Here is a 17,353-nt window from a genome sequence, read left to right as displayed (position 1 = left end):
GACCATTAGTTTCCAATCTTTTTGTGGCCACTAACAATAAAGCACTTGTTGTTGGGGCCCCGTGTCACATGTCAATTGTTTGTGTCATTAGCAGCTTCAGGAAAGAGCCAAAAATAGTCAAGTAAATAATTTAAGATAATGGAATAATTCAATTTTAATGACAAACCAGTCACATGGACCATTGTTTTGCTGGGAGAGCAATTTGACTTATGACCCTTTCAGTATATTTGTATTTCTGTATTTCTATCTCTACCAAGGAGGTACATTTTCACCACTAGAGTTTCTTTGTGTGCTTGTGAGTAAGATAACACAAAAACTACTGGACGGATTAACACAAAACTTGGGGGCGAAGGATGTGGTATGGGTCAGGAAAGAATCTATTAAATTCTGGTGAGGATCCACAATTTAACACTTTCTGTAACATGATGAGATGTGGGATTTATTTGACATTTTAACTATTCTTGCTTGGAATAATTCATGGATCTTGATGCAAATAATCATGCATAATTAGTGTACTGATATCTGTGAGTGTGTGTGATTGGATGCAGCTAGATCTAGATATAAAGGGATAAAAACAAATCCACATTCGGTGGAAGGGAGGGACATAGGTCTCTGAATAAACCATTAAATGTTTTTGGCCATTGTCATTGATGTTTCAGAGAAGAATTCATGGATCTTGATCTAGAATATCTAACAGTGTTTGTAATTTGGTATAAATCCAAATAAAAATTCAGATCTATTACATTTTAAAAGTGTTTTTTTGGAGGAACAGTTGAGCCTTGGCCGAGTCATGTGCTCTACTGAAATGTTTAACTGAATGTAATAATGCAATTTTTTAATGATAAACCAGTCACATGGACAATGTTGTTGTTGACACTTATGTATTAATACTAAAGAAACCTTTGAGAGACATCGGTACTTTTACTTTATTTCCACTTCAGTCTGCCTCAGAAGGAAACAGCAAACAGTTATTTATGAGGTAACGCTACGTTGATGGGACGACTTAACGTTATCTCTGGTTTTGGAGGAAACGAGACGCCTTCCTGAATTTAAGCCCGAACTCTTGGCACCAAGCGGCGATGGCGTCCCGTCTCGGTGAGTCAAGGACAAACAGTTGAGCGACAGATATCAGCCTCGGATGACACCGACAGTGAGGAAGGTAAAGGAGAGGGGCGAATGATATGTGAGAAAAGGAGGGAAGGAGAGAGGGATGGTGTCAATTGCTTCTTCTTTTTTCCCCCTCCTTGACATTAAGCGTCCTTGACATGGGTGTAATGATACTATACTATTTATCCTATTTTTAGAACCGCCTTTACCTTAGACGTACACACTGCACAAACTGCAGTGCTCATTACAGGTGATCCATTTGTGCTCAACACGATCCTCGGCTTAAACCTAATCTCCTCCACTGGACCTTTTCCCCCTCAACCTGGTATATTCATTGACCCCCCCCCCCCCTCCCTTTAAGAAGCATGTCAATCTAAACTTCCAGACAAATGAGCAAACTGCTGAAAGCACAATCAAACTCTCGCAGTTAAAAGATTCATCAAGCTCAACAACATGCCCCCATTCAGTCATCCCAGGATGTGCGAGGAGGCCGGTTCCTCTGGGAGGAGTCAGCACTTTGATCATTCACACAATCACACTCACATTCTGCTGTTTACGCTGTTGATTTATTTGGGGTCAGAGAGAAGCTGCACCGGGGATCTCCAGCACCGAGACTCGGGATCTTTTTATTTCTTATTAGCGTTTCCTTTACAAAGTCTGAACATCAGGTCTCCACATATCAAAAGACAACGGTGAAAAATGTATATAACAGGTGTGTCTCCTTGGATTACTTCTTTGTGAGCGCGCTGCCAAGAACCACAAACCGGCTTCCTTAAATCACAGAGAAGACACAGAGGTGTCAGGCTGCCAGGAAAAATGGGATACAAGTCAAAACTAGGACCTTATTTATGGCACTTAGGGTTTGAATCCCTCTGTGTTGCAGAGCAAAGGATTTCCAGCATATCACCAAACAAGACAAACCATGTCAGGTGTTTGCTTTATAATTAGAAAACACAAAGAAAAAGAAGACAGGGAATATAACACATTCACAAATTTTCATTTTGCTGTTCGGCTTAATTTTCTTTGAAGGCGAGAAACAACCGGGGCCTGATACATAATTGTAAAAAAAAAATCTTGTTTCCATTATTTCAATATCTGCTAATTTCTTGTCTATAAATCCTACAGAAGTTTGACATTCACTCATCACTGTGTATCTCGTCATTTGTTCCACTGGCATTTGCGGTGTTATTTATCCAAAAATCTCAAATGAAACACAGCCACAGTCCTTGTCCTAGAAAGCTCCAACTATATCTTGCAGTGCATTTTTTCCTTCCTGCACATTACATCAGGGTGAATCACTCACTCTTCACAGTTCAGAGTAGAAGCAACTCCCTCATTCACAGTAAGACGGAGGAAAACCTCAGGGGGCAGCGGTTGCAGAAAACTAACAAGTATAAGGAGCGTGAATTTGAAATCTGCTGCACCTATTAAGATCAAGTAGCTGGTGTTTGTCTACATCTTGATAAGTGGAAAGATACGCATGATACGTGTGCATGGTATTTATCAACTGGGAAGTTCAAGAAAAGACTTATTGTGCTGGTGAAGCTGGTGTAGTGTACCAGCACATCCACCAGAGAGAGGCAGAGAGACACAACACAGTGATCTAAGTCTGAAGCACTTCCTGCATCATAATACATTTTAATTTGCAGAAATTAGCACATGTATCTTTTAATAAGGATTAAAACAATGCAGCTGTGTACGAGTCACTTTTAAAAAAAAAACTTCAAGTCACATTTAATCAATAAAAGTGCCTCCTGGTCTCCACTGAGCCTTCACATGCAAAACATCAGCCTGTGTGTTTTGCATCAATAAAACAAAGAAAGGTGAAGACGTCCAGAGATTCAAGACTGAGGCGGAGCTGCAAAAATGTGTTCAAAATCACACAGTTCAAATAAAAAACACACGTAAAGTCTGGTGATACAGTCGGGTCACACAGTGGGACGTGTAGAAAAGGGACATGGCAACAGAAGTACACGTGGAGCTTCACTGTGACTGATGTCAGGAGACGTTGCGTCCGAGCAGGCCCAGAGGTGTGTTTGTTTTTGTATACCTAACGTGGTGCTCGGGCGGAGTCCTCAGTGGACGCGAGGCACCGGGTGCAGCAGGGTCATGTGCTCGGCCCCGTTGAAAGGCAGACGCTGAGTGCAGTAATAGTGCACCACCTCCGGGATGCTGGGGAACACACAGCTGCTCTGGTCCAGGGTGTAGCCGCTCTCTTTGGTCTGAGCAACCATGATGTGAACGCAGCCCTGGCTCGTCCTGAGGAGAGTTCAACCAGAATAAATGTTATTGATTCATACATCATTCATGCATGTTTTTAAGCTTTCATTGGCAAGTATGCAACGTTTCTACTCATGTAACATCTCGTGATACCCTCTGACATGTGTGTGATACTCAGCTCAACACAGTCACGACAAATGAGGATGTAAATATTAAAAAAATGCTTTATTAATGTTTTATTAAAGTGTAAATATTTCCACAACAGCTCGTCTCTCTGTAGAATATATTCTCAAACAGGAGTAAACTTTATCAGGGAATACTTTTAGCAGCAGATTAATATTTTTTTTACTGCAATGATGATGGAGTTGTATAAAACTGAAGAATATGCTGTATCAGGCTTTGAATACATGGCACTCTCCTTTTGAGAAAACCTTAAGAAAACACATTTAAATTCACAAGATTCTAAGTTCTATTTTGGTCTGCAGTCATAAATATCAGAATCCTAAACATGTCTGGTATTTTCACAAAGATCCTCGAACTATTCTCTATGAAAAAAACGTCCTATCTTGCATGTTAACGAATGAGAAAAAGAAATTCCCAGCAGTTTTTACGTATTCCTGCTAACTAACAAATTAACAAATGAGGAAAAACACATAAACTTCCTGTTAGATATATTATTTGTTACTGGTACAGATTTATCGTTGATTTTAGTTTTTTTTATATGTTTTTATATGTTTATTTATTTTGCACCAAAATGTGCGCAGCCTTGTTGGGCTTTCTAAGACACTTTGAACAAAACAAGCTCAGTAGCCAAATCCCTACTTCACTGAATCACTACAAAAGAGCAGATACACCTTTATACATGCAATCACCATCTGCATAATAAAAGTACTGAATAGTAATAGCCGTAAAATCTAAAATGTTAAACTAAATTTTTCCGGACCTATGTTATTCCTTTGATACGCTGCAGGATGAGACCAATATGAGTTCACAGAGTTATTCTCTCAGCCCTTTGGACACTCCCCATGCACTGTCCTCTTACACTCACTTGAGGGCGATGGAGTACTTGCTGTTGTCCGACTCGCTGTTCCTGACCAGGAAGCTGGCCTCTTTGCAGGACTGCAGCTGAGACTCGGCCTCCTGGCGGGTCACGCAGCCGTGGTACCAGCTGAGACAGGAGGGAGGGGGGGGGGATGAAGTTACATTTAATTTGCTTTTGATCAAGTGCAGAAAATGACACTTAAATCAACACTAAGTAATGTTTTAAACTTAAAACAGTAGCTTTAAAATGAGTTTGATGGTTCAGTGTAGGGGGAATGGAGTCACTTCCATCCCACTACTCACCCTGAATGCCTGTAACTTTGGTGAGTGGGTACAGATCTCCTGATAGTCGCAGCTTTGTTACTTATAAATCTATTTATTTCCAATAGTAAGTGAAGAATTCTCAACAGAGTTTGTGGAATTTGTTTCAGTGGCAGATCTTGTGGTCCAGGAAGCTGGGGATTATGGGTAATATCCACCCTCCAGCTTTTTTTTTTCTCTACATGAAAACTACTTAATAGCTGGGACATGGAGCCAAACAGGTTTAATAACCATGTGTGGCTGCAGGGGGCGCTGTAAAAGTTACATAGTGATACTTTAATGTTACTAAATCACATGATTATTAATATTCAGGAGTGAGTTTAATTGCAAAAAGGAAAAATACATTGAGGTACAATCAATAAAAAAAATTTGTCTTTTGCCCATAATCTGGATTATTCTATATACAACATTGTAGAACTGATACCTCTGCTTTTCCAGGGGCAGTGAGGGGTCCAACCGGCAGACCTCGGCGTCAGGGCCGCTGCCCGGCGGGGAGGACGGCGTCAGGGTCGGCGGCGACGATCGCAGGATCTTCTGGGTCCAGCTTTTCTGCCTCAGATGCTGATGCTGAGCCAGCGGCTGGGTGGGCGGATGCTGCGGCTGCCTGGTGAGTGTCGGGTGAGGCGTCTCATCTTTGGCCGGGCGCTCAGGGCTGTCAAACTGTGCTGGGGGAAGAAGAGTCAGGAGAGAAGATATGAATTCATGTAGAGAAATAACAGATTCCCTTCTGCCCAAGATTGAACTGGATGCCGGCGCCTCCAGTAAATATAGAATAAGAAGACATCACTTTGATGTCTCATGGAAAATATTATTTAGTATGCTGTTGGTCTGTGCGGGATATGAAATATAAATGTGAGCGCAGGCCTGACTTGTTTTTTGACCAAATATTTTTCATATGGATCAAGGGCAGAGAAGAGGCAGGGTTGGTGCTGCAGTGGATGATCCAGTATCACAATTGAAAAAGTGACAGCCTGGAATCAGCAATTCACTTTTGTTACGTCTGCCAAGGAGGTAATAAATATTATCATGAACTTGGTGGAAGGATGGAACAAGGGCCAACAAAGAACCCATTGAAGTCTGGCATGGATCCGCACGAAGGGATGGATCCAGGAATTTATTTATCACTTTCTTTAACTTTGCAAGATTTGCAGGAGCTTTTTGACTTTTTCACCAATTCTCCAGATCTCGGATCTTGGTGAAAAAAGGTGGGAAATGATAAATGAGTGTGAGCAATTTGGTGCAGCTTGATTTAATTTAAGGAGACTGTTGGGAATAAGCCCTCTTTTTGGTTTCTTGTAATAACTAATGCAAAGAAGTGGATTGTTGATTTAAAAATGTGCAGGAAGTTCAGTTCAGGTGTCTTCAGAAGAAAACTCCCTCACTTTCAAAGTAAAAGTATTCGGTTATCAGTCTGTGTTCGATCTACTTACCGGACAGCGTTCTGACGATATGATCCTTCTTCCACTCCCACGGCAGCTCGTACTCGGTGGAGGGACGAGGATCCAGCTCCGGCCGTGTGACCACCGGCTTGTCACCATCACCTCCCCCCTCATAAGGGACGTCATAGATCTGAAGGGGCGCGGTCTGGCCCTCCTCTGCTATCCCCTCACTCAGCACGCAGACCTTCAGCAGGTCCTTGGAGCCCCGACGTCTGATCTCTGGCAGGTGGAACACATGAGATTAAAGATTAAGATTGAGTCCTCAGATAACCAACAGTAAAATGATGGATGGTCGGGTGGAGCCAGTCTGCGCCCCACTCAAATCCCTTCTGTATGATTCTTCAGTTGTTGTTTTTATATTAATTTCACAGAGAAAACTTTGGATTTCATGTGCAACAAACTCATGTACATCATGAATCTTCATGTCACATGTTTTGTGCACACTTTTTTTGTATGATTTAAAAAAGTCTGTACCTCTTTAATATACCATGGATCTAAAAAAAAATATTCCTCACACAGTGGACAACCTTGGTCATCTATGGAACTAGAATTTTGGATTTAAAATAAATTGATTTTTTCTGTCCTTCCTGTCAGTGGGAATATCAATTTCAACTACCAGTCGTGATGAATTTATTTCAGAGTTAAACACCCATTAAATATAAGTTTAGTTTCTGGTATCTGATGTTAAAGTGTTAATAATGATCTCACGGCTTTGCTTATTGAATCACAGTGACATCGGACCCCTGCCGACTTCCTCGCTGTGATTTAAACCTCTTAAATTGACTGAGTCACATCATCACATCCTCTGCAGACTTCTTTGAGGAGGCCTGGAAGTGGCACTGATTGAAGTGACAGCTACTCGAAAGCACCGCGATAAAGCATTCTCACATTCACAGCAGGCTATTGTGTAACCCTCTTTTTAGTTAAAACAATGGAGCGATGGAAGGAAAGGTCGGGGGAGGGGGGGGGGGCAAATGCGATTGGACGACTGACCACCAGTCATCCTGGATGCTGGGAAGTTTTGATAAATGGGCAGACGGGTCCATGTAGGGGTTTACACAGAGCTGTATCCGAGAGGAGGGGGGGCACCGAGGGCCAACTTCCTTTTTAGAGAATAGTACCAGGAAACAGAGACAGGAAAGAGGAAGCAGGGGCAGGAAGCTGCACCCATTGTCCGAATGCAGCGGAGTTGCTGTGGCAAACCCATGGGGTGCAGAGAGCACTGGGGGAGCGGGTTCACATTCTCACTGCTTCGGCCCGGAGAGACTGAGAAGGAGAATCCTGTGGTTGAGGATACGTGGTCGGACGCAGATTGTCTTCCTAGTGTTACTGGAACAACAAGGCAGTGAGATCATATCAGTGTTAAACGTGAGTCTCACCAGTGATCATCTGCTGGGCATCATAAGGCTCCATGTATCCATCATTCTCCCCGACACGCTCTGCCTCTCTCTGCTCTCTGGTCTTCTGAGCGTCAAATGGATCGGCGTAATCCTCAAGAATTATCACCTGCAAAAACAAAACACACACACACACACACACACACACACACAGGGAAATCAATAGGATCCATGCATAGTTTAGACACTAGATTCACAATAATTGATGATTCCAGCAAAAATACAATGGCAGGTAGAAATTTATACATTTGAATTTATTTGATTACGATTGTTTATTAAATAATATATATAAAATGGCATTAAGTATTTTTGTATGTGCAACAGTCAAAAAAACGAAAATGCATTAAATAAAGTTCCATGTTTGAAACAAGGAGTCAATTTTCACATTTGAGGTTGAAACTGAAAAATATTTGACATTTTACATGAAAAATGAATTGCAATTGGAAGATGAGGTGTTTATGAAGAGGTGGAAGACTGAGGCTGATCCGACAGGGATGAAGGGTTTTCTCAGACAAAAATGTTTACTTCAATAAAGTACATGTCAGACTTCGGTGAGAAGAATATCTTGTCTCCTCATACACATTGTTTTCTGAAGAGCGTCTCTTTGCTTAAAAGCCCATTCTCTTCACATTCATATCTTTATGTTAACATCCTTTTTTCCAGTTAAGCTCCTCTGTCCCGTCATCATATCAGCGTCACATCGTTTCTTGTTTGTTTAAACCAGCCAGAGATAAGACCAGGCCGTAAAGTGAAGCCGTCTCTCTCACACATTTGTTTGCCTTTACAATAAACTAGCAGATGTTTCACAGGTAATAACTCAGTGTTGTTTACATTCTTATTTTATAGAGGTTTAATCTGACAAATGCAGACACATGTTTTTTTGCTTTAACATTCAGTAAGGGCCATTAAACAAGTGGTTGCTACATGGATTTGAGATGGAGAATGGAGATTTACTCCCTTTTTGAAACATAAAACCCCCCATTTCATTCTCTTTTATCTGTCTTTTTTCACACCTTCTCTCCACCACCACCTTCTCTCTTCCTCCTCTTTTTTTTCAAAGCCAAGCTGGAGGGAACCTGGGATAGCACCTGAGTGTCAAATGACACAATGCTTTTTATAATATGATAGCCTTCACCAGGGGGCCTGATTTCTAGTGAAAGAGAGGGACGGGGCAGAGGGAGGGCGGGTGAGAGAAGGGGAATACTGAGCCAGAGGAGGTGAAGGCCTCATGTCTGACCGCAGCTTTGTATTCGAGGCAGCGGGAAGGTGGGTGTGAGGGCGAGGGGTGGGGAGGAAGAGAAAGAGAGATAGACAGAGTGACTGGGAGGAGTGGACACAATGGAGTGTTGCTGAGACAAAGGGGAGGAAGACGCAGAACCATTAATATCAATTTTCAGAGCTTGGACTGGAGCCGGGCCACTTCATTGTCACTAATATTGATGACAACACTTTTTATTTTTGTTGCACTGCTGCAAGAATCAGAGGAAGGGGCCACTGATTCTGTTTTTTTATTTACGCTGATCATCATATCAACACTGGAGACGCATTTGCACCTTATACTTAGTAAATACTACAAAAGCTACAACAAGTACTACTATTAATACCACATTGCAGAAAAACTTATTTACAGTAGTTTTACTTGAGCAACGTACAGACAAGTAACTGTAAAGCATCAAAATGCAGAAAACTGTTGATATTATTATTTACGAATATTGTTGATCAATATTTGAATTGCTGTAATAACACGTTGTTTGTTTTAACCATAGGTTTGAGAGTTGTTTCCACTCAAAGGCTATTCTGTTCGGTAGGTTCATCATATTGTTTTTTAATCCATCGGGGGTTTCCTGCATAAAATCTTAATCTAAGCGACAAATAGTAACCAAAGCCATCAGATAGGTGTGTTTATCTTGTTAAATTTCCTCTGAAATGTGGTGAAATGGGAATGTAAAGGGGCATAAACTGGAAATATTAATACTAAAGTAAAAGACGTACCTGACAGTTATTGGAGTGCAATACTAGAGTAAATGTACTAAGTTAGTCTTTAGTTCTGGGATATTTAAGTTATCTTTGACTGAAAATGTTTCAGAACAGAAATACAGCATCTTTACTTCGAGAAAATATAACAGGTTAAATAAAGTCCTGTAAGATCTTTATATTTGATATTTGAACTCATTCATCACAAAAAAGATGAGATATTATTTAATAAAAAACGTCTATAAACAAGACAAACAGCACAGATATCACGAGCCTCTCAACGTATTTCCATCAGGATATTTTAGGTGTATTGACAGGTTTTGGTGTCAGATGGTTACTCACTGGTTCTGATTTGCTCTGGGCTGGTTTCTCTGCCTCACTTCCCACTGTGTTGCTGATGGTACCGCTGTTGAAGTTGGGGCTCTTGTCCTGTTTGTCCAGGCGGATCAGCCGGCTGATGTAGGAGGCATTGGCTGGGGGGGAGCTCTTCGGGCCCCGGTGCTGCTCCTCAAACACCGGCTCTGCTTTGGAGTTTTTCCAGCTCTTCCCGGACAACAGGTTGTCCCATACTTTCCCATCTTTACTCGGGGAGCTCCCACCGGTTCTGCCCAGCTCCACCGCCGAGTTTTTCCGGTTCCTCCCGGTCAGGAGAGACCCAACTCCCCCGCCGGTGCTGTCAGAGGAGGAGTTCTTGCGCTGGCTCGTTTTGGAACCGGAGGTTTTGGTGCCTATGCCGGCGACCAGGCCGCCCTTACCGGCTCTCGGTTGTGACTCGGAGGCTGAGCGGATCCTGTCGGCACCATTTTTCAGGTTGATGGGAAACTCCTTGAACCACTTGGCCATTGCAGCTCAGATGGAAACCAGTGAAACCTCTGTGTGCCTGCTCCGACACCTCTCAGCTCCATGCAGGGCCCCAGAGACGCACCTTTAGAAATCACAGCCCTTTCCCACAATAGACTTCCGCTGCTTTATTCTAGGACAGACTGCAGGAGCTCCACTCTGCACTTCAGAGAATATCATAAATGCTCTTAAAAGCCCATCGCTCTCTGCTCAAATACCCAACTATAGGATAAAACACCCACAACCTTCATGCCTGTTTGGCAAAGGGAGGAAAAATACAACTTTGTCCCATTTGTGGTTTTCTGACACCTGCTCCAGAGAAGAAGTGTATTCCCTTTGGAGGAAAAGGAGTCTTCAGAGTGGGATGAAAGATGAAAGAAGGTAAAGTTTGTCCTACTTCTGTTGTATGGTCCTATTCCCAGAGAGGCTGATGTGTGACAGCCGTCCACCATCTCAACGAGCCTGTGACTGAGGCTGGAGCGAAGAGAGGGGAGGGGGTGTGTGAAGTTGAGAGGATGGGGGAGGCAGAGCTGGGTGGGCGGTCATGTTTAATTCTACATGCCATGATGGAGGTTTGCAGAATCAGTAACATCTTTGAAATCATTATTAATTTATATTGTTTGTTTCTAGTACACAATTATTATTACCTACACGTCTTGTCTGTTTCATTATTATTTTATCAATCTAAATGTTTTGTTCTTGTATTTTGTTTAACTTTTTACTTCTACTTTTGTCGTATCAAGCACTTTGTGTGTAAATAAAGTTCATATTAATATAAATATTGTTTTTGTCGTTGTTGTTGTTATAGTCTAACCCCTAACTTTGGTTTGGAAAATTCTGTAAACAGTATTTTAATAGTAGTAGTAGTAATAGTCGCAGCAGCAGTTGCAGAAGTAGTTGTTGTTGTTTTATTCATATTATTTTAGATAACCCGCTATATACACATGTATGGGTTTTCTTTGTAAGATCTTAATTTGTGAAGCAAATAATAACCATAACAACCAGATAAGTGTGTTTTTGTTAGTCCATATCTTCTGAAATATCAATACTGAAGTAAAAGAATTACCTCAAAGTTTTACCTGAAAGCAACATCTTAGTAAATGTACTATGTTACTCTCCAGTTGTGGGAGTTCTGACAAAAAAAACAGCTAAATTAACATGGTTGTTGATAGCAAAATAACAGCATAAACACCTTCTAATATAAATCAACGTAATGTTAGTATTGGTTCTGCTCTGATGCATTTACATTACACAGCAGCCTACCTACATTCATGCATTATATTTGTTAATAAAAGACACATGATGAGTTGACAACTATGCTAATAGATGTTGGGCATTAATTGTATATTAATCATTATGTCACATGATAATGTGCTTAATTGGCTGTTTGATTAAAAGCCACCTCTGATTTCATTTCATTTCATATAATAAGGAAATGGTTCGTTCTGAGCTGCTCCATGTGCACCAGTGAAAGGTATGACGCCAATTCTAAAAGTCAAAACACAAACACTATGAACCACTAAGACTCAATCGGGTCATTAATTATATAAATTGGATGTTACATGAATCACACAGTGTGTCGGTGGTTTTGTAAATGCTCTGAAAATCGTTTTCGAGTCGCGGATCGCACCTCCCGACACCCCCGGTTTCCCGACGGAATGAGACGCTCCGCGATGCGCGATACTCCTGTTTGTCCCTCTTTGTCCGGTGGCGACAGAAGGCCACGATAATTATGGCAAAATTTGCGTTTTTGAATGAATTATAGCCGAATGGTGGATCATCAAGCACACGCCGCGTGAGGACCGCTTTGCCTGGCAATGACGCACCAGAGAGTCTCAGTTTAACGGGACCGCAGAGCACGCAGCGGAGAAAGGGTACAGTTTGCTTCCCAGACAGCCTGCAAGATGGCTAGCTATCTTCAGTGGCATGCTAACGTTAGCTAGCAAGCTAACGCTAGCATAGTGGACCACAGCTCCCGGAGACGTGGTCGACTGCTTTGCCTCATACATGCTGTGATGAGTGTATCCGAGGGCACGTGGTCGATTTGTGGCGATAAACTCGCAGTTTCGCGTCGATGAGCCAGTTGTTGCGGCCACTCGGCGCGGCTAGCTAGCCACATTGAGTAACGTGGCTAGCTAGTTAGCCAGGGCAGTCACTAGCTCGCGTTAGCTAGCTGCTTGTTAGCCACACATCTGTAAGTGATCATTTCTTAGAGAGAGAGAGAGAAGGGGGGGTGCTGTGTAACATTGCCTGTACCGGCACACGAGCCAGGTGGCGAGCGACCAGGTTCACCCAGCTAGCCCAGGAAAATACAAGCTAGCAACCAGGCGAACTTGTGCTAAATAGCGAGAACCAGCTCAGGGTTACCTGACGCCTGTTTGGTGACCAAATCCCGGCGTGACAGACACCGAGGCGGACTATTTGCAGCTGGAAAGGAGTTTGCAGACCTGGGCCCGACGTTGTTAAAACTCAAATCTAGCAGCCGACCCCCCAAAAAACAACAACCCGTGTTAGCTTCTGCTGCGATGACATCCATTTGATCGTTATTGTCATGACCTGACGGCGCATTCCACCTCCTCGGCACATACGCCTTTTCCAGACGTCGTCATTTTTAACTTTTTTTTTTCTTGTATATGAACGGTGACATGCCACTTCACCGACAGTCATATTAGCTAATGGCTGCCGAATCGGGGAGACTACAGGCGGGACAAGGAAAACGGAGCAAAGGTAGGAATTTACTTCACCCATCTCCCCCCCACCCACCCCCCAGTCAGATCGGGATCATCCATTACTGCGCTGCACTGGGCTTCACTGGTGCTGTTAGAAAAAAAACCTTCTCGCCTACCCTCCCCTCCCCACATGTAAACTTCACGACTGTCTCCGGTGGTGGCTGTTTCTCTCAGAATGGACCTGTGGACGGGGTTGATGTCTATCTTGCTGTCAATGTACCTCCAACTGCGTCTCCTCGTCCTCATGTCTTCGTCTCTTTTTTTCCCCTGTGTCCCCCATTGACCTTACCTCTTCTGCCTCTGTTTGCGGCCTCTCTCTCCCCCTCGCCTGGGTCATTTTGCGATTCAAGGCTTCATAACAACCTCGGGGGGTGATGGTAACGCCTGGATGTTCAAGCATCTTGTCCTCATGCCAGTCTATGTCCCATCATTGATTCCCATCTCAACTGTTGGACTTGGAGACAAAAAAGGGGCCCTAGGTCTAAAGCTGCTCCACTCTGTCACTCAGGGGTATTGGCCAATCCAAATGTGATGCCACACTCGATTGGTGGTTGTTTTGTCTAATATTATATCTACCCCTCTCCTCCTTGTTTTAATCTTTCAGCTTCTCAGATGAAGAGCCCGGAGAAGAAGAAGGCGAGGAAATCAACGGCTCAGGTAATAATTGAGAGGACTCTTAAAGTGCTTTTCCAGTCACTTTACAGAACAAGTCACGGCCACCCATTCACAGACATGCATCGGTCACGGCTATACAAAATGCTTTTATTTTTTAGAGGACTCGACTTCCTGAGTCACAGCTGCCCTGATTTGACTTGATTTTAGAAATTTGAATACTTTGCTTCGTGAAGGAAACACAGAAAGGGCCTTTCAGACTGATGCAGAGAGAAAATAACTGTTGCTTAATTTCTTCTCCTTCGTTTTAGGCTGCGGGTTTCTCCCACCTCACTGAGTTTGCGCCTCCTCCTACCCCCATGGTGGACCACCTGGTCGCTTCCAACCCCTTTGACGATGACTTTGGGCCCCCATCCCGACCAACTGGGACAGGTGGACCAGGTGGTGCTCCTCCGTTTCTTCCAAGCCCAGGTGCAAGTGGAGGAGGTGGGTATGGTGGTGGAGGACGAATGGGTGGAGGCATGGGCTTCATGGGAGGCCCAGGAGGACCAGGCGGCGGTCAGCCTGTGCGGAGGCCACCGTTTGGCCCTTCACCTAATGCTGGGCCTCACCACCAGCTAGGTTTTGGAGGAATGCCTGGCTTTGGAGGTGGCGGCGGCGGAGGGAGTGCAGGAGGAGGAGGTGGCGGAGGATTCCCCCCTGGTGGACCCTCTCAGTTCAATATGCCACCTAACTTCAGTCCACCCATGCACCCCGGACCAGGATTCAATCCCATGTTGTCACCGGGGGGTATGGGAGGTCCTGGTGGAGGGGGGCCGCCCCATCCTCGGTTTGGCATGCCTCCACAGCAGCAGCACGGACAGGGTGGACATCCATTTAACAGTCCACCACTACCTGGCGGTGGAGGCCCCAGAGGCCCCCCCCATGGCCCCCTGCCTTCCATGGGAGGGGGCATGGGTCCTGGGATGAATATGATGGGTGGGATGGGTGGTGGCCCTGGAGGAAACATGGTAGGAGGCTTACCAGGTATGCCCCCTCAAGGACAGTTCCCTACCTCACAGGATGGTCCCTACCCAGGCCCCAGTCCGCCAGGGCCAGGTAACGAGGATGGAAAAAACTTTGGTGGAGGAGGGGCGCCGTCTGGGCCTCAGCAGCAGCACCAGCAGCAGCAGCAACAACAACAACAACAACAGCAGCAGCAACAACAACAGCAGCAACAACAACAACAACAGCAGCAGCAGCAACAACAACAGCAACAGCAGCAGCAGCAGCAACAACAACATAACCTAAATCCTAACGGCCCCCCTCCTAATAACTCCACTCCTGGCCCTCCTCCTAACTCTGGCCCACCACAGCCTGGGGGCGGCTTCCCTGGCCACCCTGACGCTCAGCAGCCCAACGCCAATACACCTGGTCAGCCTCCCTCGGCACAGCCACAGTCTAACCCTAACTCTTCCCCCACTGGTCCCCTGAATGGATCAGGGCAGCCCCAGCATCCACCTTCCTCCCAGCTACAGCCCCCCAGCAATTCAAACACACCAAACTCTAATAACTCTTCCCAGCAGCAACAATCTACTCCACCAAACTCTGCCCCCGGCTCCACACCTTACAACCAGCAGAACAACACTCCAGGTTCTGGTGGTTCGATGCCAAATGCAGCCTCCAATTCAGGTCAGAACAGCATGACCAATAACAATGGGGGCAACACTCCTGGCAGCAACCCCAACCCCCCTTCTAACTCCACCTCAACTCCGAACACCCAGTCTCCCCTGCCCCCCGGCCCTGCTGCCCCCTCGACCGGGCCCGGTTCTGGCCCCGGAAAACTCGGTGGCCCCGGTATGGTCTTCCCTTGCGGCCTCTGTATGGCGGAAGTCCACGACGACCAGGACGCCATCCTGTGCGAGGCCTCGTGCCAACGCTGGTTCCACCGTGACTGTACAGGCCTGACAGAGCCAGCGTACGGACTGCTGACTCGTGAGAGCTCTGCTGTCTGGGCCTGTGACTTCTGTATCAAGACCAAGGACATCCAGGCTGTGTTTGTGCGCCAGGGATTAGGCCAGCTGGTGGCAGCTAATGAGAGTTGAGGAGTGGGTGACAAAAGAGCAGCGTGGAGGTGCGACACGTAAGGACACAAAAAGACATCTTTGTTCTAATCTCACTGAATGACGTGTGTGTCATGTCAGCTTCTTGCCCAGTTTTCTCTTGACTAGCCCTTTACTCGTTCACTACACAGACGAACACACTCATTGACATTCATGCTTACAAATAGAACTTTGAGTGACTCTAGGCAAACGATTTTTCTTCTCCCCAGCCCACAGGAGTGAAATCATGATGAATGTTAAAACTACACAGTCCTCCAGACATCTAGCCTGCCAACCAGCAAAGCACTGACACCAACACACTACCTCACACACTTTGTAACCGACTGGCACGGAAGCTCCCGCACTGACTGACTGGGATTGACTTGGCACACTTGCACACCACAAGAGTGTGATGCTATTTCAAACACACTCACACAAACACCACACACACACACACACACACACACACACAAACCCACATTAGATGGGGAGAGAAATGTTGGATAATGGCCAGACTGTGTTTTGACCCAAAGTACGAACAGTATTCATTGATTATTCTTGGCTTTAAATTAGAGTACATAATTTATATATTCTTTAAAAATGAAAAAGTTTAATAATGAAGAGTCCATCAAACTCAAAGGCACTGGAGTTTTATTCATTGATTGAATCACAGCTTTATTCTAGGACATCACAACTTATTTTCCTGGAATCAAGGGCAAGAAAACAGAATAATACATCCGTATATTTCAGTGTAAACAGTATCATGTGTATTGTGAAACATAAATGTCAAGTGAGGGGGAGGGGGGGTCAATTTCTAAGTTCTTTTGATAATTCCTACACACACACACTTTGACCCTGTACTCATTTTGTACCTTGTGCTGATAAATCCAAAGGAGACCCAGGCCGAGATCTCACCCACACTTCACATCGAGGGTTAAGTCCGTGTAGTTGTAAATATTAGGACGAAATTTGTCTGGAACTCCCCCCCCATCCATTGTGAACATGCCGCAGAGTTGACCAATGAACAAAGATAATGAGTTGAACCTATGTGTCTTGGTTGTAAACAATATGGCGTTTTGGTTTTTTATATACAGTACATTTGAGTCAACAGTTTGTTTTTATCTCTGCAGTACACATGAAATCGTGACATCAGTGCTTTTGAATGGTGTGGCATAGCAAGTCGTGACATCATGTCATATCAAATGTTCATAGTTCCTTTTTTAACAAAACACAAAAATATAGAAAAAAAGGGGGCGGGGGGGGTGCATGTGAACCAATGCAGTAAGTGTCCGACCTGTTTATATTCTGGCCTCAGAGCAGCGAGAGGCCTTGAAGTAGACCAAATAACTAATGAGCGAAAAATACCCATTTCCCCACTTCTGTCACAGTATAAGGTGTTTATAACTATTTACTTCCTTCGATTGCCTTTTTCTTGCTCTCTCAGCTGTTCCCTTTTAATTTTGTACTGGTATTTGTGCTGTGCTTTTGCTCTGTTCTGGCGCCTCCTGGTGAAACTTGGAGGAACCACTGTGTCCCACACCAGGTGGGAAAGGGAAAGGTACTGAACTCTGAAGTAAAGAGATTTTTTTGTA

General features: G+C 44.4%; 2 protein-coding genes and 1 long non-coding RNA gene across 5 annotated transcripts; 2 read left to right on the top strand and 1 right to left on the bottom strand.

The window, feature by feature from the left end:
- Positions 1-1,706: 1,706 nt before the first annotated feature.
- LOC128461823 (SH2 domain-containing adapter protein E) lies at positions 1,707-10,808 on the bottom strand. Its single transcript, XM_053446957.1, has 6 exons — positions 9,842-10,808; positions 7,508-7,634; positions 6,120-6,347; positions 5,114-5,354; positions 4,376-4,495; positions 1,707-3,366 (listed from the first exon to the last, which is right to left on the bottom strand). Exons 1-6 carry the CDS (start codon positions 10,340-10,342, stop codon positions 3,183-3,185), a joined length of 1,401 nt encoding a protein of 466 aa, XP_053302932.1. The 5' UTR covers positions 10,343-10,808; the 3' UTR covers positions 1,707-3,182.
- LOC128461824 (uncharacterized) lies at positions 7,370-10,222 on the top strand. The gene is made up of 3 exons (XR_008342297.1): positions 7,370-7,496; positions 9,292-9,329; positions 9,941-10,222. It is a non-coding gene; the product is annotated as an uncharacterized LOC128461824 (long non-coding RNA).
- A 1,202-nt stretch (positions 10,809-12,010) lies between the features above and the next one.
- On the top strand, positions 12,011-17,353 carry pygo2 (pygopus homolog 2 (Drosophila)). Of its 3 annotated transcripts, XM_053446954.1 has the most exons (4): positions 12,011-12,213; positions 13,003-13,066; positions 13,673-13,725; positions 13,992-17,353. In XM_053446954.1, exons 2-4 carry the CDS (start codon positions 13,015-13,017, stop codon positions 15,762-15,764), a joined length of 1,878 nt encoding a protein of 625 aa, XP_053302929.1. In that variant the 5' UTR covers positions 12,011-12,213; positions 13,003-13,014; the 3' UTR covers positions 15,765-17,353. The 3 variants fall into 3 exon arrangements, with proteins under 3 accessions (XP_053302929.1, XP_053302930.1, XP_053302931.1); XM_053446955.1 differs by lacking the exon at positions 13,003-13,066; XM_053446956.1 differs by lacking the exons at positions 12,011-12,213; positions 13,003-13,066 and adding an exon at positions 13,099-13,578.

Source organism: Pleuronectes platessa, chromosome 18 (assembly GCF_947347685.1).
Source record: "Pleuronectes platessa chromosome 18, fPlePla1.1, whole genome shotgun sequence".
Lineage (NCBI taxonomy): Eukaryota > Metazoa > Chordata > Actinopteri > Pleuronectiformes > Pleuronectidae > Pleuronectes > Pleuronectes platessa.
Note: the sequence above shows the minus strand (reverse complement) of the source record. Positions and strands in the feature narration are given on the sequence as shown.

Bases quoted from the DNA above. Each gene is read 5' to 3' on its own strand.
- LOC128461823 (XM_053446957.1), bottom strand. From the start codon at position 10,342: ATGGCCAAGTGGTTCAAGGAGTTTCCCATCAACCTGAAAAATGGTGCC. The intron at 7,635-9,841 runs GTGAGTAACCAT...TTGTTTTTGCAG, and splicing joins CCCAGAGCAAATCAGAACCA to GTGATAATTCTTGAGGATTA. The intron at 4,496-5,113 runs GTATCAGTTCTA...CTCCTGTCTCAG, and splicing joins CTGCCCCTGGAAAAGCAGAG to CTGGTACCACGGCTGCGTGA.
- pygo2 (XM_053446954.1), top strand. From the start codon at position 13,015: ATGGCTGCCGAATCGGGGAGACTACAGGCGGGACAAGGAAAACGGAGC. The intron at 13,067-13,672 runs GTAGGAATTTAC...TTAATCTTTCAG, and splicing joins ACAAGGAAAACGGAGCAAAG to CTTCTCAGATGAAGAGCCCG. The intron at 13,726-13,991 runs GTAATAATTGAG...CCTTCGTTTTAG, and splicing joins CGAGGAAATCAACGGCTCAG to GCTGCGGGTTTCTCCCACCT.